General features: G+C 37.4%; 3 protein-coding genes across 5 annotated transcripts in view; 1 reads left to right on the top strand and 2 right to left on the bottom strand.

Moving 5' to 3' along the window:
* The first annotated feature begins 4,325 nt into the window (after window positions 1–4,325).
* On the top strand, window positions 4,326–7,625 carry LOC115995703 (protein DEHYDRATION-INDUCED 19 homolog 5-like). Of its 3 annotated transcripts, none has more exons than XM_031234810.1 (5): window positions 4,326–4,649; window positions 5,843–5,985; window positions 6,513–6,590; window positions 6,671–6,906; window positions 7,252–7,625. In XM_031234810.1, exons 1-5 carry the CDS (start codon window positions 4,568–4,570, stop codon window positions 7,358–7,360), a joined length of 648 nt encoding a protein of 215 aa, XP_031090670.1. In that variant the 5' UTR covers window positions 4,326–4,567; the 3' UTR covers window positions 7,361–7,625. The 3 variants fall into 3 exon arrangements, with proteins under 3 accessions (XP_031090670.1, XP_031090668.1, XP_031090669.1); XM_031234808.1 differs by having other exon boundaries at window positions 4,328–4,649; window positions 7,249–7,625; XM_031234809.1 differs by having other exon boundaries at window positions 4,329–4,649; window positions 5,846–5,985; window positions 7,249–7,625.
* Window positions 7,626–9,046: 1,421 nt separating this feature from the next.
* Window positions 9,047–10,801, bottom strand: LOC115996616 (elongation factor TuA, chloroplastic). Its single transcript, XM_031235933.1, has one exon. It carries the CDS (start codon window positions 10,693–10,695, stop codon window positions 9,259–9,261), a length of 1,437 nt encoding a protein of 478 aa, XP_031091793.1. The 5' UTR covers window positions 10,696–10,801; the 3' UTR covers window positions 9,047–9,258.
* A 6,514-nt stretch (window positions 10,802–17,315) lies between these two features.
* The window catches only part of LOC115996605 (probable serine/threonine-protein kinase WNK3), a 7,513-nt gene continuing 3,443 nt past the window's right edge, over window positions 17,316–21,385 (bottom strand). Inside the window, exons 5-7 of the mRNA XM_031235917.1 lie at window positions 18,966–19,146; window positions 18,749–18,880; window positions 17,316–18,675 (exon numbers count right to left, since the gene is read on the bottom strand). Of these exons, the coding sequence (XP_031091777.1) occupies window positions 17,861–18,675; window positions 18,749–18,880; window positions 18,966–19,146 (1,128 nt within the window). The 3' untranslated portion in view covers window positions 17,316–17,860. The remainder of the gene's footprint in view (window positions 18,676–18,748; window positions 18,881–18,965; window positions 19,147–21,385) is intronic.

Genomic DNA, 21,385 nt, shown 5'->3' with positions numbered 1-21,385 from the left:
GTTCTCAAATAAAAAACTTCGGCGACGTCGAGCATATTTAGGACCTTCTAATTCAACAAAGATCGCTGTGTGATCCGAAGTCATCACATCAAAATTCTGAACGGTCGCCTGTGGGAACATACTACACCAATCAACGCCTGCCACAGCTCGGTCTAACCGTTCCTCAACCCAACTCTCGGTCCCTCTGCCGCGCTCCCACGTAAAGCGTCGGCCACGCATCCCAAGATCGAATAATCCACAATCTTCTAACGCAGCATTGAAACCATCCATCAGCTGAGTAGGATGAGGATGAACACCACGTTTCTCTTCGGGAGATGCAATGTCATTAAAGTCCCCAACAACCATCCAAGGAAGGTCGGAGTTGTGCTTTAAAGACCGTAAAAAATTCCAAGCTTGCTGTCTTCTACATCGCTCAGGGTAGCCATAATAAAAAGTCAAACGCCAAGGTAAGCTGCCAGGCAGCCGAACTTGAACGTCTATATGGTTTTTGGAGTAGCTAATCAACTGCACCACCCCCTTATCACGCCACAGTAAAGCCAAACCACCTCCAACTCCTCCGCCATCAACATAGAACATTCCTTCAAAACATAATGTAGTTTTTAAACGAGCCGCATGAACCTGCCGAACTTTAGTCTCCATCAAAAAAATGAACATTGGCTTGACCTTAGCATCTAAGGCCACAATCTCTCGAACTGTGCGTGGATCGCCAAGTCCACGACAGTTCCAACATAACGAACTCATTGGGATGGGCGGGACTGGGCAACACCAGCTCCCGCCAAAAGCAAGTTTTTTGAAACAATAGGCACTACTTCCATCGTAACATCTGACACAGTCGTAACATTGTCATCCGCTTCCTTGCGCCGACGTTTTTTATCAAGAATGGTAAGAGAATCAGTCTGATTACCCTTGGAAGTATTTGGAAAGTTACCAGATCCCATATCGGGAGTACCCAAATCAGCCACAGACTTACCATTTGAAGTCTGTGAAGTCTTTCCATGCACATTAACATCATTCAAATCTTCAGCAATATTTTGTGACATCTTTCCTTTTAAGTCTCGGTCAACCGTCATTCCCGGTGCAACCCGCGATCGCCGGTCAACTGTAGTCTCCGGGGCTACCCATTTTTCGCCGACTGCCGGAGAGTTTTTACGCCCACCCGCTCTCAACTCAACCCCAAAGGGTTTAGCAGCCTTCGGATCCCATCCATGCACCTTCGTAGGACAAAATCTGTCCCCATGGCCGATGACGCCACACAAGAAACAAAAAGTCGGGAGTCTTTCATAACGAAACTCAATTTTAATCCATTCACCATTATCCCGACGTAACTTCATACCCTTTTTCAACGGTTTCGCAACCTCCAACTCCACCCTAATCCGGAAGAACACTCTCATGGAGCCATCAAAGTTTCTTTCATCCATCATAACTACACGACCTATAAAACCACCCACAGCATCCAACACCGCCTCAGACCGAAGCCCACTCGGCAAACCGTGAACTTGAACCCAAAACTGAGAGTGATCTAAAGAAATCAAATCTGGGTCCTCGCCTGGAGCCAAACGCTTGACAACCAAAAGATTTTGTTCGAAAGCCCAAGGTCCCTCATCTACGGCTCGAGAGATGTCGCTCTCGTGAAAGAAACGAAACATAAACCTCTTCGACGGCAATTCCTTCACATTCAACCCCATCGCTGGCTTCCAAACACTGGCCATCGTATCGCGAAAGAACAAAAATTTGGGAGTTCTATCAGATACAATACGTCCAACAGCAAAAAACTCCTCCTCAGGCACCAACTCAACAGGAACGTTTCCGATCTGTTGGCCCCCCTCATCGTCATCCAGGTCCGCAAGAGTCAGAGTTGCCAGAGCATTCATCGCACTATCCGCAGCCATTGAAGAAACAGAGAAAAACGACGGAAAACAGAAGAAACCACTCTCAGACGAGAAGAAGGAAAGAAACTCGCGAAAGGAAGCGAGAGAGAATTTTTAAAACTTACTTGATCCGTTTCATATACAAGTGTAACCTTAATCTTTATACGAATTGAAGGTGATGAACTCTAACCTCAATATATTCTTACTTTATATTTTATTAAAAGAAAAAATTTAAAACTTTAAAGTGTATAAAGATGTCTTTTTTAGTCTTTTTACATTTATCAACTTATCAAAAAGCTAATTTTACCAAGTTTTAAGCATAACAGCTAGCTTAACAGCTCTTCAGATTTCAGCTTCGAGCTTATAGCTTTTCAGTTTTCAGCTGCTTTTCAGCTTTCAGCTACCTTTTCAGCTAGGTTTGCCGCTATGTTTGGCAAACCTAGCTGAAAAGGTAGTTGAAAGCTGAAAAGCAGTTGAAAACTGAAAAGCTATAAGCTCGAAGCTGAAATCTGAAGAGCTGTTAAGCTAGCTGTTATGCTTAAAAGTGTTTGGTAAAATTAGCTTTTTGATAAGCTGATAAATGTAAAAAGACTAAAAAGGACATCTTTATACAATTTAAATAGTTTTAAATTTAAATAGGTTTGTTTATATATTAAAATATAAAATAGTGAAACCAATATATTTTAATAAAATATAAAGTAAGAGCATATATTTGAAAACATATAAAGTAAAACAAAATGTTTATAATTCATAAGATTAGTTCATACAAAAATCAATGTTCAAACACAAATGTCAAATTGAAATTACAACCAAATATATTGAAGAGAAAAAGACAAAAAGGTTTAGCAAAAAGGTTTTAATTGGGATGAGTAAATGATGTCATTTCTTTAAAATAATAAGGTTAAAGATGGAAAAAAAGTTAGGAAGCTACTAGCTTATTTTGAAACGCTACCTTAGATAGTGTTCAAAAATAAGCTCTTATTTTAATCTACTAGCTTATTTTATTAACATTACCAAACAGAGCTTATAGCTTATTAGTAGCTTAAAATAAGTTATAAGCTCCTAAATAAGCTCTGCCAAACAGAGTCAAAATCATACTCCACTCTGCACCGTTTAATGAATGACTACCATAAACAAATAAGAGATGTTAGAGTAAGGCTATGTTTGGCAAACCTAGCTGAAAGCTGAAAAGTAGCTGAAAACTGAAAAGCTATAAGCTCGAAGCTGAAATCTGAAGAGCTGTTATGTTTAAAGGTGTTTGGTAAAATTAGTTTTTTGATAAGCTGATAAATGTAAAAAGACTAAAAAGGACATCTTCATACAATTTAAATAATTTTAAATTTAAATAGGTTTGTTTATATATTAAAATATAAAATAATGAAATCAATATATTTAAATAAAATATAAAGTAAAAACATATATTTGAAAACATATAAAGTAAAAAAAAATATATTTATAATTCATAAAATTAGTCCATACAAAAATTAATGTTCAAACATAAATATCAAACTGAAATTACAACCAAACATAATGAAAAGAAAATGTCAAAAGGGTTTTAATTGAGAGGGATAAAGGATGTCATTTATTTAAAATAATAAGTATAAAGATGGAAAAAAGTTAAAAAGCTACTAGCTTATTTTGAAAAGCTACGCCAAGTAGCGTTTCAAAATAAGCTCTTATTTTAAGCTACTAGCTTATTTTGAGAACATTACCAAACAAAGCTTATAGCTTATTAGTAGCTTAAAATAAGCTATAAGCTCCTAAATAAGCTCTGTCAAACAGAGCCTAAGTATCTGATACTATAAATTTCAAATTTAATACATATATGAAAAGTTTCTATTTTATTTTTCATTTTGAGAGTAACAATTGTCAGTTGTACATATGAAGTTCATTATTAACTTCTATAATCTCTAATAACTATATTAATTAAGATGTATAGTACACATACACATACTCTTATTACCTTTTATTCATTGACAGATCATTAGTTCTGAAAATTTTTATATTTCCTTTCCGCCGGACCAATGCACACCTTACAGTATTGTTTATTTATTTATTAATTCTTTTTTATACTTTAAATTTGTCAATTTAGGTCATATTACTTTTTAAACCCTCAATCCTCTTAAAACAGCTAAATCATTAGTCATCCCGTCAATCCTCAAGTCGTTGCTAGTACACTTTATGAGTTTATGCACAAGATTTTTCAACTTTATGAGTGATCAATTGAACAAAATCACGAGTCATCCTGTCAGTTTTCTGGTTCTCACCGCTTGCTAGTACACTCTATTCACAAGGTCTCTCGAGAGTTTATGAGTGATCGATCGAACCATTTAGACTAGCCTTGCGGGCCATTTATTAATTAATTATGGATACATTTATGCGTGTGAGAAAAGTCTCCTAAAGTGTCACCCCACCACCTATACTCCCCTATATAAACTTTTTTCCCCCAGAAAACAACAAAATAGTACAACACAGCATCTCATCAACTACACACAAAGAAGAAAGAAAAATAACATTCAGCAGCACTGCACAGCCACTCCCTTCTCTTCCTCTTCCTTTTTAGCTCAACCTTATAACTTCTTTAGATTTGGATATCTTCTCAACTATTTGCTTCCCCAATTTCTTTCCCCATTCTCTAGCAAGCACCATAGAAGTTGACCCACTGTTTAATTTTCCAACAAGTTTGAGGATTTGCAGAAATGGATATAGACTTTTGGGCTGCAAGGGTACACTCAACAAAGCACCACTCTGCTGTCCAAGCTAACAGGGTCACCAATTCTGGTAATTATCAAGAAGTCTTCACTCTATTATTGTGAAAAGGGAATTGGGTGTTTTTCCTTTGGGGTTTTTCAGTGTAGGGTATGATAATCTTTAGTGGTGCTTTAGTGAAGTAAATGAATTAATTGATTTGTGAATTACTTGTTGGCATTCATTTCTCTCACCAGATTTGTAGGGTGGACTGCTTTCTTGGTCAATTATTTGTTTATTCATGTTCTTTTTGGTTCACATTTTACAAAGACTAGAATGCTTAAAGATAAAGTAGGAATCTTTTGTGGTTTTCATTTTTGTTCAAGATTAAACTTTGATATTGGATTCTGGTGGAATAGTTTGTCAATTTTTTGATATGATGAGGAATATTACTAATAAATATTGAAGCAGGACAGTGATAACATGTTAATAATAGAGACCTGTTTTCTTGAATAGATTTGAAGTGTTATTCTTCTCTGACTTATTTGTTGTTGAAGTTCAAGACTAAATGATATCCTATTCCAAGTTTTGGGTTTATGGGGGAAAAAACTAGCTCAGTTTTCTCAAATCTTGTTTCTCATGGGAAGTGTTTGGTTTTCTTCTTCTAAAGTTTGAACCCTAAACCTAAGGGCGCTTTTCGTCCATGCCCTTGGTTCCGTGAGAGGATGTAAATCTTGGGATGTGCCTCAGTGATGCAGGCTCTGAGTGCTTTGCTTTTTTCTCAATGTTTATTCCTCGCCCAGTGAGGATTTGAACCCGGGTATTCGCTGGGCACTACACCCACACTCAATCTTTCGACTACTAATTAAGGGTTGGGAGCAAGTGCAGGATTCCTCATATGAGGGGCAAAAGTTGGGATGCAAACAAAATGAATCAGACTTCCCAAGACTTGCCCCAGGGGTGGTTTACTTTCCATAATACTTACATGTTTGGACTTACAAGAGAACACTAAGATGGTGGATCGATTGCCATTTCATTTTTGTTTATAACAGAATGATATTTTCACTCCCTAAAGTAAGCTATTTATATAATTATATTCAATGGCTATCTACGAATTGGCCAACCCTACTATGAGTCAAAAAGAGTGTATGCAATGATCAAATACGGAGTAAAATAACCAAATAGGGAGTAAAAGTTCAGAGTAATTTTAGGGAGTGAATGTAGTGTTAATCTTTGTTTGTTTGTCTTAATTTCACTCATTTATGATGTCTTGGTTTTGCAATTAGCAGACACTTACATGAACATGGGAAATGAAGGAGCAGAAGATTTGAGGGCGTGGTTTCCTTGCCCATTCTGTTACATAGAGATTGAAGTTCCAGTGCTTTGCAGTCACTTGCAAGAAGAACACTGCTTTGATTTGAAAAATGCGGTACTATATCCATTAAACGATGCCTTCGGGTTCTTTTTTTTTTTTTCCTTCACTTTTCAAAATATGGAGATTTAGTTTCTTTGCACTCTGGATTTAAACAAAATTTCTCTTGTTTGGACTTGTCGTTTGATGTTATTATGCTTCATATAAGGACTAAAGAGGCACCATTGGTATAATTGATTAAAACCCTTATTTAGTGAGTTAGCACCACAATAACTAGCTTGGTTGGCGTGAGTATGCCCTCAGATTCTCGCCAAAGTAACCAATTTTTGCCGGCCCGGTGCAAACAGGATTAGTTTGAGTATGGTACGGGCTTAAAGGTGCCTCCTATATAGGGCCTACTTGGGACACTTCTTGGTCAAACCAGAAATGAGTTAGCATCACAATACTTGCTACGGAAAATGTCTCAATTTCTGTTATTATTTTATCTGGGAAGATGTGGCAGCTGGGAAACTGGAATATATACTTTGGCAAAGTGTGTTGCAGATTGATAATTTTGGTCATAATTTCTACCGTCTTTGATCCAGGTTTGTCCCATATGTGCTGCTACTCTCGGGAAAGATCCTATCAGTCATTTCACCGTACAGCATGCACAATCTGTAAAGGTATTATTATACATATTTCCATAGGATGTAAATGTAATTGGATCTACAAATAAACGAACATTCTTGCCTTCGGTCTACAGAGGAGGAGAAAGTATCAAAAATCAGGCTTCTGGAACAATGCCACAGCAGCAATGATTGGCAGGGACCTTCGAGATCTAACTGGCTCTAACATCATCAACAGTCATTTCAATGGGCAAGAACCCGCCCCCGATCCACTTCTGTTGCCATTTCTTCCCAATGTGCCTCATTCGGATTCTGAAAGTATGCAAGAAGATAACAATTCTTGTTACGTTGCTACTGCAACTGATACACAAAGGTACTATTTACTGAATAATTCCACAAAGATACCTTAATACCTTACAGAATTACAGATTATACTAGCATGCAAAACGCATGGTAATGCTAACGAATGATGCTAAAATAAGGTGGTAATCCCATTCAAGCTAGCTAAGGATACAAACTTGTAACCACAAGATTACGAGTTCGAATCCCAGTATTCTTGGTTTGAACCACACAGTTATAGGCAACCTAGGCTGGTTTACCTTCTTGTGGTCCTTTGTCAGCTAGGGTTTTCAATACACACTCTCAGGCAGTGGTTGCGGGTTTCCCTAGTCACTCCAAAAAGTGATGCTAAAATATCTGTCTCGGGTTATTGTAGCAGCAAGCAGCATCTATCAGATCCAGCTCGGGAGGAAGATTATGCGGAGAAGAGAAAGCGAGCAGCGTTTCTTCAGGAGCTGATGGCTTCAACCATTTTCTTGGATCAGTAAACTCAGTCATCCGAGTTCCTTAGTCTGAGCCGACGAAGAAGAGAGGTGAACGATGGCATTCTAACACTACTAAAGAATGTTAGGTGTTTTTTTCTCTATGGTGTATTGTGATATTGCCTGTAAAATGGCTATGGAACTTCAGGTTTAGGTGACAATGAGTATGTGGTCTCTTGTCTGTGGCATGATAATATGGGAATTGTATATCTGTAATGAACCAGTTTAAATGACATTCCATATATATATATCTAAAGGTTTCATTCATTCATCATGGTTGCGTTTGGTTAAGATTACTTAATTAGATAATTAAAATTAGGAAAATTTGCAATTATATCCTTGAGCTATAGGGTACGCGTAAATTTGAGTTGCAATAGTACACCCAATTTAGTTATAAGTGGTATATTTTGTCCTTGTTTAATGGATGTAATTATTTTGGACGGAAACTTAAACAATACTAATATGGAACAAGGAAAATTGTTCTAATGGATGCAATTATTTTGGACGGAAACATAAACAATACTAATATAGAACAAGGAAAATTGTATTTTAATATGATTTTCTTGAACGGAAACCTAAACAACACCAAACAAGTTCTTACTATATTAGAGATGATCTTTGTGGACGATTAGGAAGCCCACAAACAAGGCAATGATACATGTGACTTGCACGGAGAGTTCAGTTGGCTTCTAGGTAATAAATAGATTGTGAGTCAGGACACAAGATTGAGTCTGACAGTTGTAATGTAAGAGTTACACCTTACTCGTTCATATTCATATTAATATATGCAGATTATGCAAAACTTAGATAATCATAGGTGTGTATCCAGTAAAAATGTAAACTATGCAAGTTGGTCCATCAAGGTAGTGTGATTTAAAAAACACACACAAGTCGCCTGTCAAAATGATGCTTCAAGAAATAAGGCAAGTTGCATGTATAGACAGCTCAGGTGATTCTAAGTGTTAGATTGTGAACAAAGACACAAAACCAAGTCTTGACAGTTGATGTGTGAAAGTTACACCCAATGCGATGGGCTCCTTGCGAGAACCATGTAGGGGTCCTTCCACCTAATGGGCTACAGAGTCACCATGATTTACCCTTCTAATATCATGTCGGACCGAGTATGAGGGCCTGAAGCGAGAGAATTTCACTTTTTATGGACAAGTTACATTATAAAACTTCATTTACATATCCAACAACATCATAATATCATCATTACTCACTTGTAAACATAATAGGTACACAGATCTTTTCTTGATTAACATTAACATTAGCATGAAGCAAATGTGACTTGGAAGGAAAACACAGTGTGGATATTGAATAGAAAGGATGTGCAACTTTATAATACAGAAGGAAAACATGCAATTGTCAAAACAACATTTTCCATCTTGGATGTGCATAACAAGTTACTAACTAGCAGAAACTTATGTCCTATGAGTAAACCAAACCAGAAAGACAAGTTTCATGATGACAACAACTAACCTCGGCTTTAATACACAAATAAAGTGTGGAACTTCACTTTCACTCACATATGTAATGCATAATATGTGCTTCCCCTTCCCCGTTTCCATTATAAAGTTCAGAATACTACGGTCTAAATACAAATGGAAGTTCAGAATACTACGGTCTAAATACAAATGGAAGTTCCGGGATTTAGCAGATACTGAACCATCACAAGCAAGAGCACACATCTTTGGAAAATCTTCAACAATCAGAAGTAAAATATAAAGCATGTGAAGTAAAGCATTAGCCATTTAGTGACAACATGAATTCTCGGACTAAACTAGAAGGTCTAGCACATAATAAAAGCAAACAAAAAACTTGAATATATGATAACAGTTTGAAGATATTGCACAAAAATGCAGAGACCATGAGATACACAATGTTAAGCAATTAGGGTTTCATCACTCGAGAATTTTCTGAATGACACCAGCCCCGACGGTCTTTCCTCCTTCCCGGATAGCAAATCTCATCCCTTGCTCACAAGCGACCGGCATAATGAGCTCCACAACCATTTTCACACGATCCCCGGGCATCACCATCTTCGACTCCTCGTCTTTGTCGTTCTTAATCCCGGTCACCTTCCCGGTCACATCAGTCGTCCTCATGTAGAACTGTGGCCTGTACCCAGCGAAGAACGGGGAGTGCCTCCCGCCTTCCTCCTTCTTCAACACGTACACAATCGACTCGAACTTAGTGTGGGGAGTGATAGTCCCCGGTTTTGCCAACACCATCCCCCTCTGAATATCTGCCTTCTGCATACCTCTCAATAACAACCCCACATTATCCCCTGCCATGGCATCATCCAAAATCTTCTGAAACATCTCAACCCCAGTCACAGTTGTGTTCCTAGTGTCCTTCAATCCAACTATATCAACAGTGTCCCCAACTTTAACAGTGCCCCTCTCTACTCTCCCTGTGGCCACTGTGCCTCTACCAGTAATTGAGAAAACATCTTCAATGGCCATTAAAAATGGCAAATCAGTCTGTCTTTGTGGGATAGGAATGTAAGCATCCACAGAGTCCATTAATTCATAAATCTTATCAACCCATTGATTCTCACCCCTTTTAATACTAGGGTTAGCCATTAAAGCCTCTAGGGCTAACAAAGCAGACCCGGAAACAATTGGAATATCATCACCAGGGAATTCATAAGAGGATAAGAGCTCTCTCACCTCCAATTCCACAAGCTGAAGAAGCTCCTCATCATCAACCTGGTCCTGTTTGTTCAGAAACACCACCATATTAGGGACACCCACTTGCTTAGCCAACAAAATGTGTTCTTTAGTCTGGGGCATCGGCCCATCGGCGCCGGAAACCACCAGAATAGCCCCGTCCATCTGGGCGGCTCCGGTAATCATATTCTTGACGTAATCCGCGTGGCCGGGGCAGTCCACGTGCGCGTAGTGCCGATTCTCGGTCTCGTACTCCACCGTGGCGGTGTTAATCGTAATCCCACGGGCTCTCTCCTCCGGGGCGGCGTCGATTTCGTCGTATTTCTTCGGGGCGGAGTTTCCGTTGGCGGCCAAGGCCATGGTGAGCGCGGCGGTTAGGGTTGTCTTGCCGTGGTCCACGTGGCCGATTGTGCCAATGTTGACGTGGGGCTTCTTCCGCTCGAACTTGCCGCGGGCGGCGCGGACGGTGAAGCGGCGGTGGCGGATGGCGGCGGCGGCGGGGACGGCGGCGGAAGGGGAGTGGACGAAGTGGGTGGAGAGAGTTGGGGTGAAAGAAGAGGATAAGATAAGCTTTGAGGGTTTTGAGGAGGTGGGGGTGGAAGAAGGGGCGTATGGGTATACTAATTTGGCGTTGACGGCGGCCGCGGCGGCGGAAATGGAAGCCATTGTGGCTGGAATTTGAGAGAGAATCGGAGGAAGAAGAAGAGGATAGGGTGGAGAGGAGAGTGAAGAGAGGTTTGGGTGAGAAATCGGAAATGTGGCTGAAACAATGGGGGCGAGGATAACATCTACGGATTGATATATTGTAGCAATTTTGCAATTTCGAGAGGTAGTATGGGATTTCTGTCAAACCCATCTCATATGGTGACACGTATCATGGCTTAAAAATTACTAGGTAATTTAAGTTATATTTTGCAAACCTAGCTGAAAGCTTATATAAGTTAAAAGGTGGAAATGAAAAGTTGTTAAGCTAATTGATTATGTTTAAAAGTGTTTTGTAAAATTAATTTTTTGATAAGTTGATAAAGGTAAAAAGATTAAAAAGAAAAACAAACCAAAAGTGAAAAGGGTATTCAAGAATTGATGCTCGACATGCTCCACATACATACGCTTCACTAACAACCACAGTTCCATTCTATTTTGAAGCTTCGCAAAGATATGACATAGAAATCAATTAACAACCAATTCAAGCAAAAAAAAATTACATTTTTAAATAAAAACCCAGAGTAGAACGAGCATGAAACATCACATCTTAATCATCCAATTAAATTTAATTAATGGTAAGGATTGGGTTTTAAAATTTGTTTATATTAGGATATATTTAATAGAAATAAGGTCCAAATTGGCCACTGAACGCAAACTGAAAGTTCAATTAGGCCACTGAACCAAAAAAACCTACAATTAGACCACTGAGCACTCCAAATGTATGCAATTTCACCTAATATAAGATTACCATGCATTTCATCATGTTACTTGCATAATAATAAACTATTAAAAACACACACACACACCTGCTAGCGGTTGCCGCCACCCTCCGCCCCCCTTTAATAATACATTTTCCACCTTAATAGGAAACATATGGATTAATCAAATTTAGTTAATTAATTATTATTATTATTATTATTTACGAAAAGTCAAATTCTTTCACAAAACAACTTTTGCTTTATTATGGTGTGTGTTTTTTTAAATTTTATATTATTTTAATTTTTTATTTTAGTAGTTTATTATTAAAATTTATTTTAAAATGTCAATTCACTATTCACGTAAACAAGTAACCTAATGAAATGAGTGGTAACGTGCTATCAGGTGAAATTGCATACATTTGTAGTGTTCAGTGGCCTAATTGCGCTTTCTTTTTTTTTTTTTGTTCAGTGGCCTAATTGCACTTTCAAGTTACGTTCAGTGGCCAATTTGAACCTTATTCCTATTTAATACATAGGGGTGGCAAAGTAATTTTAGTTACTTGTTTGAATTCGAATATAATTGAAATACAATATTATCCTTATTTAGAGGAATTCTATCAATGGTAGGAATCAAAACTTTTAAAAAATAAATAAAAAAAAATTAAATGCAGGAATCATGTGGTATGTTTTTTAGTAAGCATACGACCTACTCTAAATGTGTGCAAACACGCAATCTGGTGTGTGCATTTTACTGAGCATCCTCAATGCTGTGCAATAATATTAAACACTGTGCATATCCGTCCATGAGTGTGTGCAACATTTTTATTTTTACATAGTAAAACCTTCCTAATTATATACGTTTTTTAGTATGCATATCAACTATCGTTAGTGTGTGTAAAATCGCAAACATATGTGTTTATTTCACTGAGAGTCAACGCTTTTACTCCAAACTCGTGAACACCATGTTGCACACATGAAAATATAGGAATGCACACACTAAATTATAGGAATCCACTCGTGCGCACCAACAGGTTTAGAAGCATACAATTCGTTCCCACCCTGCATACATTATAGTGACACATTGCACACTGACACAGCCAACATTTAGAGTTGTTTTTTTTTTTTTTTGAATTTCTTAGATAGTACTGGATTCTTAGTTAATTTCCTACCATGAATACAACTCCTACAAATTTGGTAAAGATTACACATCAATTTAAATCCAAATTAAATTCTCATGCCAATTACTATATCACCCCTATCAATTAATTATATATTAATTAAAATAGGAAACAATCTTAAATCATAGTCATTCATATTTTGGAGATGGATGCGTAGGATGCAATCTCATGATCTCACGTAGAAGAATGGTCTCATAGGATGTAACACACATATATATATATAGACGGGTTCAAGCACAAAAGAGGTCACATGTGCGGTCATGCAATTAGATCTGAGTTGTTGATCAAATCTAGTTCAACTACTCAAATCAATGAAAAATAGAAAAAATTAAAAATTAAAAAAAAAATCGCCTTTGGAAGGAAAAAGCAGAAGCTAAAAATGGTGCACCTTAAGTAATAGAAACACACACCTTAAGTGGTAGAACAACGCACCTTAAGTGTTAAAATGGCGCACCTTAAGTCTTAACATCGCTCATCTTCAATTTATAAACAATGGCGCACCTTAAGTGATACAAAGACGTACCTTAAGAAAGAAAATTGCGCACCTTAAGAACAAACCTTGCGCACCTGAACCTTTAGTCCAACGCACTTTATGTTCCAACAAAAAACACACCTAAAGTTATCAACTGAAGAACTGACACACCTTAATCACAGAAACCACGCACTTTCAGAAGGAAAACCACGCACCTTAAGCACAAAACTTACGCACATTAAGCACAAAACTTATGAACCTTAAGTTCTTAACTGCGCGCACCTTAAACACAAACACCATGCACCTAAAGAAGGAACACGACGCACCTTAAGCACAAGACTACGCACCTTAAACACAAACCCTACACACTTTAAGTTGCCCCATATGAAAAATGACCAAATTACCACCGTATTTTTTTAAAAATGTTATTAATCCTGGACGTTGATCTTGATAAGATCAATGGCTCTTCTCTCACCGCACAACCGCATGCGAACTAAATTATGTGTGTGTGTGTGTGTGTGGTCTCACCATTAGGTATGCAAAAATGCATTAATAGTGTTAGGAAAGACACAACAATGAAATGCACCATAAAGTGTACCACACACACAAAAAAAGCATCATACCTCACCACACCTAATGGTGTGTTTCTGAACACTATGTCATTCATTTATGCGTATTTAATGATGCATTTTTAGGTGCATTGGTGCATTTTTGTTGTTGTATGTTTCTTAACACTATTGGTGCATTTTTGCATACCTAATGGAGAGGCCGCACCAGCCGCACATTAAGGCTTGACTGCATTATATATAGTAGAGTTCAGCTGCGGCCGCGCCTTCTCGTGCAGTCGGTGCGGTTTACACCACTAGTGTTAACAAAATACACCACTCAATGTTAGGAAATGCACAACACAAATATACACTATTAGGTACGCATCACCAAAAAATACATCACTAGGTATGAAAATATACACCACAGAGTGTTTGGAAATGCACAATTACGGGTAGAAGAGTTATGATGGTGTTTTTGTGCATTTTCATTGTTGTACATTTTTTATCACTAGTGGTGTATTTGTTAACACTAGTAGTGTAAATCGCACTGACCGCACGAGAAGGCGCGGTCGCATTTGAGCATACACACACACACACACACTAGTGATCATATGAGACCACTTGTTCCCATGAACCCGTGTCGACAAATCTTAACCATTAGAATATGAAGATCTAGGGATTAAAATAACAGATTGTTAACACTAGTGGTGTAAATCGCACTGACTGCACGGGAATGCACGGTAGCATTTGAGCATATATATATATATATATATATATATATATATATATATATATATATATATATATATATATATANGATGGATGCGTAGGATGCAATCTCATGATCTCACGTAGAAGAATGGTCTCATAGGATGTAACACACATATATATATATAGACGGGTTCAAGCACAAAAGAGGTCACATGTGCGGTCATGCAATTAGATCTGAGTTGTTGATCAAATCTAGTTCAACTACTCAAATCAATGAAAAATAGAAAAAATTAAAAATTAAAAAAAAAATCGCCTTTGGAAGGAAAAAGCAGAAGCTAAAAATGGTGCACCTTAAGTAATAGAAACACACACCTTAAGTGGTAGAACAACGCACCTTAAGTGTTAAAATGGCGCACCTTAAGTCTTAACATCGCTCATCTTCAATTTATAAACAATGGCGCACCTTAAGTGATACAAAGACGTACCTTAAGAAAGAAAATTGCGCACCTTAAGAACAAACCTTGCGCACCTGAACCTTTAGTCCAACGCACTTTATGTTCCAACAAAAAACACACCTAAAGTTATCAACTGAAGAACTGACACACCTTAATCACAGAAACCACGCACTTTCAGAAGGAAAACCACGCACCTTAAGCACAAAACTTACGCACATTAAGCACAAAACTTATGAACCTTAAGTTCTTAACTGCGCGCACCTTAAACACAAACACCATGCACCTAAAGAAGGAACACGACGCACCTTAAGCACAAGACTACGCACCTTAAACACAAACCCTACACACTTTAAGTTGCCCCATATGAAAAATGACCAAATTACCACCGTATTTTTTTAAAAATGTTATTAATCCTGGACGTTGATCTTGATAAGATCAATGGCTCTTCTCTCACCGCACAACCGCATGCGAACTAAATTATGTGTGTGTGTGTGTGTGTGGTCTCACCATTAGGTATGCAAAAATGCATTAATAGTGTTAGGAAAGACACAACAATGAAATGCACCATAAAGTGTACCACACACACAAAAAAAGCATCATACCTCACCACACCTAATGGTGTGTTTCTGAACACTATGTCATTCATTTATGCGTATTTAATGATGCATTTTTAGGTGCATTGGTGCATTTTTGTTGTTGTATGTTTCTTAACACTATTGGTGCATTTTTGCATACCTAATGGAGAGGCCGCACCAGCCGCACATTAAGGCTTGACTGCATTATATATAGTAGAGTTCAGCTGCGGCCGCGCCTTCTCGTGCAGTCGGTGCGGTTTACACCACTAGTGTTAACAAAATACACCACTCAATGTTAGGAAATGCACAACACAAATATACACTATTAGGTACGCATCACCAAAAAATACATCACTAGGTATGAAAATATACACCACAGAGTGTTTGGAAATGCACAATTACGGGTAGAAGAGTTATGATGGTGTTTTTGTGCATTTTCATTGTTGTACATTTTTTATCACTAGTGGTGTATTTGTTAACACTAGTAGTGTAAATCGCACTGACCGCACGAGAAGGCGCGGTCGCATTTGAGCATACACACACACACACACACTAGTGATCATATGAGACCACTTGTTCCCATGAACCCGTGTCGACAAATCTTAACCATTAGAATATGAAGATCTAGGGATTAAAATAACAGATTGTTAACACTAGTGGTGTAAATCGCACTGACTGCACGGGAATGCACGGTAGCATTTGAGCATATATATATATATATATATATATATATATATATATATATATATATATATATATATATAGACACACACACACTCACTAGTGATCATATGAGACCACTTGTTCCCATGAATCCGTGTCGACAAATCTTAACCACTTGAAGGGGGTGTTTGGTTGGATGAAAAATCTTTTCCATGGAAAAGATTTTTCATGAAGTGAAGGAAAATGTGTTTTTCCATTGTTTGGTTGGATGGAAAATGTTTTCCATTGGAACTTGAGTTCCCAAAAGTGGAGGAAAACAAATTCTTTGCTAGGAGTTGGTATTTTGTTTTCCAAAGAGTTTGGGAAGAAAGTATTGAGCAATTGGACAACTTTACCCTCATCAAAATAATTATTATCACTATTAATTGTTAAGGGCATATTGGTCTTTATATTCATAATTCCTTACCATTTCAAATCTAACCAAACAATGAAATTCATATTACTAGTAATTTCTTTTACACCAACCAAACAATGGAATCTATTTTCCTGGTAATTTGTTTTCCATGGAATTTGAATTTCATTTCCTCCAAATATTTTCCAGCGAACCAAACGGGCCGTTGTACCACATGAATTGCAATTCTTCATTTGGAGGGAATGGTTCCCTCCAACCAAACAGTAATTCAGCAATTCATTGAATTGTAATTCTTTTACGCTCAAATTCATCCAAACCAAACACTCTTTCATTTAGTGACTGTTAAATCGAAGGACATTTTGATAATTGCAAGACTTTATTTCTTGATCATCCTTTTCGACATCATCCTTCCAAAAACTCCAATCCGCCCAACAGAGAAAGATCGCAACAGAATTGAAGATGAAAGCAGTAGCTATGACTCAGAGTTCCATGACTGGGAAACGAGAAGTGTAATTTTCTCTATTTTTAATTGAGAGGGAACCCAACACACCACGGTAGATCCATTTGGGCATGTGGGCTGTGGTGGCATTAATTAATTTCATTATAAATATTGTAAAACTATAATAAACTTAGACGTTTCGAGTCTTGTGGCTTAAAGTGAAGGGAGAGATAAGACAGGTGATCCACTTTAAGCCTCAATGCAAGCACATCATTTCTGTCTATGCTTAGGCCACGTTTTCAGCTTTCAGCAACTCAAATTTGAATGTATTCTTGGTCTCAGCTTCTTCTCCAGAATCCCCATCCCCATCATCCATCAGATATTCCCCCCTCCATTCAAAAACACAATCTCAGAAAAAAAAAACAAAACATTTTTTGAATAAAATCAAAACAACCATTTCATTTCAGAACCAACAAACCAGTAATATCTCAAACGTCATGAGCAACCAATCCAGTTGCCAATACAGCTCATATGTACACGTATTATACATTTAATTGAAATTTAAATGCCTATTTTATCTATAAAAAGGACGGGGGAGTGTGAGTTAGGAACCTATTCAGGCATTTGACAAAACCTCAATGGAGAGAGCAAAATGCCGCTTTGCTTAGTGGAATGAGCAAAGTTGCGCTCTGAACGAGCTGAGTAGTAACAAAGGAAAACGAAAAGCCATGCTGTCATAATCTCAGAAGGTTTTGTAAATTCAACTAACAAAACCTCGGTAATACCTTAACCGGTGTTTATGTTAACCCCTGCAGTGTACGTTCCTCCGCATTCTGCAATGTCCCGAAACCATTTGAAATGAGAATGATGACTGGCATGATCAAAGAACTATCGATGGCTATTCAATGGTTTAGTTGGAATCTCAAGCGCTTTCACTACGAAGCACTTTTGATCTGTAGAGTTCTTAGTAGAATATCATCTCTCATACTCTGGCCTACAGACAGAGATCTGCTTGCCACAAATAGCAAGAACCCCATAACGAACCTCTCGGGGAAGTTCCTCCACTAAACTTAAGATAGCCATTTCATGTTTCTTTTTAAGTTCTTCAAGCTCCTTTCGCTGCTCAAACATCAGCTGCTCAAGTTTCTGCACAGTTCTTTTCGTGAGATCAGAATAAGTCTTGTAAGATGTTGCATTTTGCATACCCAATTGATTAGGCCCATTTGCAAAAACCAGATCAGCAGAATGATCAATTTCACCCATGTAAGAATTTCGGAGTGCACTTACTTCTTGTTCCATATAATTATCAGTATTAGACTCAGTTTCCAGATGCTCATTTGCAGCAGCAGCATTTGGTGAACCACTCTCATCTTTCTCACTATGTGGCAATGGTTTTTCATTTTCTTCAGCATATGGTGAACCAGCCCTTAATGGCCGGAGTGGAGAGTTCGCAGGACTAGTAGTCTTGGGTGAATCAGACCAGTACTTACGACCAGAAGGAAGCTTTTCCAATACAAGACCTGCAGTGCGGGTGCACTCAATTGTTGATAATTCATCATGACTGGCAAAAGTAGCAGCATCAGAAATAGTATGTTCGTCTGCAATATGATCATCAGATCTCTCTATTGGTGCCCAATCTGGAATGTACGACCTAATTTCAGCATCAATCATTGCAGCAATTGCTGAAACATCTTGGTCTGTCAGGTCCAGCTCCTCAACCATTTCGCTAGCAACAGCATTTGCGGTGTCAACTTGGATATCAAATGGGAAATGAATGTTCCGGATATGACCTGTGCCCAGAAGGCAGACCGATCAAATAGAGCGCATGTTATATTTTCAAATAAACAAAGAACACAAGCCTACCTGATGAATCAGCAATTCGTAGTTTCAAGAATATTGTATTCAAGTCCTTCCTTTGACCCTGCACTGTAAAGTCTCGGCCTCCCTCAGGCACTGGAGCCTTCGAACTGTTGAGTTCATAACTGCGATGACTATCTGCAAAAGTTTCAGCACTAGAAATGTCAAATGCAAAGAATTATGGGCATATTAACAAAAGCCAATCAGTATATAGAAAACACGCCTGCATAGTGTGGAATAAACGGCGATCGAGCTAAGCTTCCAGAATCGTCATCTGTCAGGAGAAAAGGATCCATTAATAGTTCCTTGGCAGACAATCGTTCAGAGACTCTTGCAATACACTTCTCAATAAATTCTTTCACTCCTGGATTCTTCACCTTTGCCAATGATGCTGGCTTGACTCCCTTTGGAATCAGAGAAAGAGCCACCAAAAATTAGTCAATAAATATTGCAAGTTAACAAGCATACATATGCATATATCTGTGTGCGTGCGCAAGCATGCATGTATGCATTAAGATCAAATAAACAATACTTAGTTTCAAATAAAATCTATTTCATTAATGAGATTTGTGGATATGAAAGTTATTAACACAAAAGGAATGAGATTGGCAGTTTAAAAGAGATGGTGATTCAAGTTGCAAGTTTGCAAATATTTCTGGCATAGTAAGCAGTTTATCATGGAAAATATTTAGAGTGTGTTTGGTTCACACATGGAAATCGGAATTGGAATGGGAATGAGAATGAGGTAAAATGAAGGCAATGTGAGAACCTTGTTCAATTTTGCCCTTAATGCTGCATATATTATTTCTGCAGTCAATTTCAAGGTAATATTATATTTCTACAATCTTAAATTAACACACAACGTCATGTTAAATTCCCGTAATTTCACATTACTTTTTAGAAAGTAATTCTATTATTTAGATGTAATTTCACATTTTGTGAACTTAAAGTCCACCAAGTCTAAACTATTCTTAAGATTTGAGGAGCAAATAATAACCTCTTGACTAGTAGATTAGCTCAAATGTATTACAAGTGAAATGCAGAGAAGGAAAGTCACACAGCAAATTACCTGTTTAGTAGCTGAAAATTTTCTAGTTTTTTTTGGAAAAATGGAACAGAGTTTTTATTCAAAAGCAACTATTTTCCAAATTAGAAAATATAAAATGGAAAACACATTTTTCATGTTTTCCAGATTTTCCAAATACAAAGCATACATAGTTTCACTTATAACTACCATTATCATTAGTTAGAAATTTTCACTTACCTACCCACATCACCACCTAATTACCCCCCACCATCATCAACACCACCACAACTATCTTCGTTGTAATCATCACTTTCTTCCACCCACCACTACCTACCTACTTACCCATACTACCGCCTGCTCATGTACCTTAACCCCAGCTACCTACACCACACCATCACCGACCTACCACCACAACTACATTCATTATAATCAGATCTTACATACCATTATCTATCTACCTACTGTACCACAACATACTCGTATCTCTACCACCACTAAATATTATTGTCACTTACCACTGACATTTGCATTTATATATATATATATATATAACAATTAAATTTTAAATAAATCCGTATTAGACTATGCCAAAAATCACCTTCACTCTAGAAGCTCCAAGTTATGACTACATAACATACACTGAATAATCTCAAAGCCTTCACACTAGGCAAGATCCTTGACAGTAGAACTCTTGGTTATGGGTTCAAGCCCCACTAAGAGCAATCCTAATGAGGACATGTTGTAGTCTCTCCTTGATAGGTAATTTGTCCTTGGTTGTTTGGGATGTTCTATTTATTTGTTATATATCATAGTGGCCATATCCATAAACTGTAAAATATTCATTGCTTCGAGAATAAAAAACACTAAATAGAAGAGCACACTAGTAAATCTAAATTTTGAAATTATCGTATGTTCTCTGTGTAAAGCACCTCTGATAAAGGAGCGCGAGATCCTTGTAAAAGTAAACAACAATATTGCACTATCTATTATTCCTCAGGAGTTTGAAGTTTGTTGTAGAATATATATGTACACACACAGAGGCCAACCAAAACATATCCCCAAATGTTTAACAAAATTGATTTTACTCATTTGTCATTTCTTATAGAAATGGAAAGTTGACTCCATGCACGGTACCCTTCACTCATTAATTCACACCTTCACTGGAGAAAAGAGAACCTAAAGTGGATTTCTTCTTCATTCTGACTTAACTTTTTTAGAAAAGATTTTTTTCCTTTTTGATAAATGTATTTGTTTAGAAAAATTATGATCTACAACTACAAGGGTAAAAAGTGAAAAACTATATCCATACTTCTTTCGACTGAAAGAGCCAAAACGACAGAAAGACATAAAGCCTGATTACTATGTGTTTTGAGTCAGAACAACGGTCTCTATGTAAAAAAAATCCAACAGCTTTATAAATTACAGAGATAATATTTAATTTTAATTTCAATTTTAATTCTAGTCCTGACTTGAATTCCTAACTTGATAGATAAGTTGCTTTATTTTCCATTTTCAAAGAAGCATGACAAACAATTAGACATGCTTTATTTTCAATCCATTTAACAGGTAAACCAATCTGTTTTTTTTTTTTTTTTTTTTTTTTTTTTTGGGGTGGT

The sequence above is a fragment of the Ipomoea triloba genome, chromosome 11, assembly GCF_003576645.1.
Source record: "Ipomoea triloba cultivar NCNSP0323 chromosome 11, ASM357664v1".
NCBI lineage: Eukaryota > Viridiplantae > Streptophyta > Magnoliopsida > Solanales > Convolvulaceae > Ipomoea > Ipomoea triloba.
Note: the sequence above shows the minus strand (reverse complement) of the source record. Positions and strands in the feature narration are given on the sequence as shown.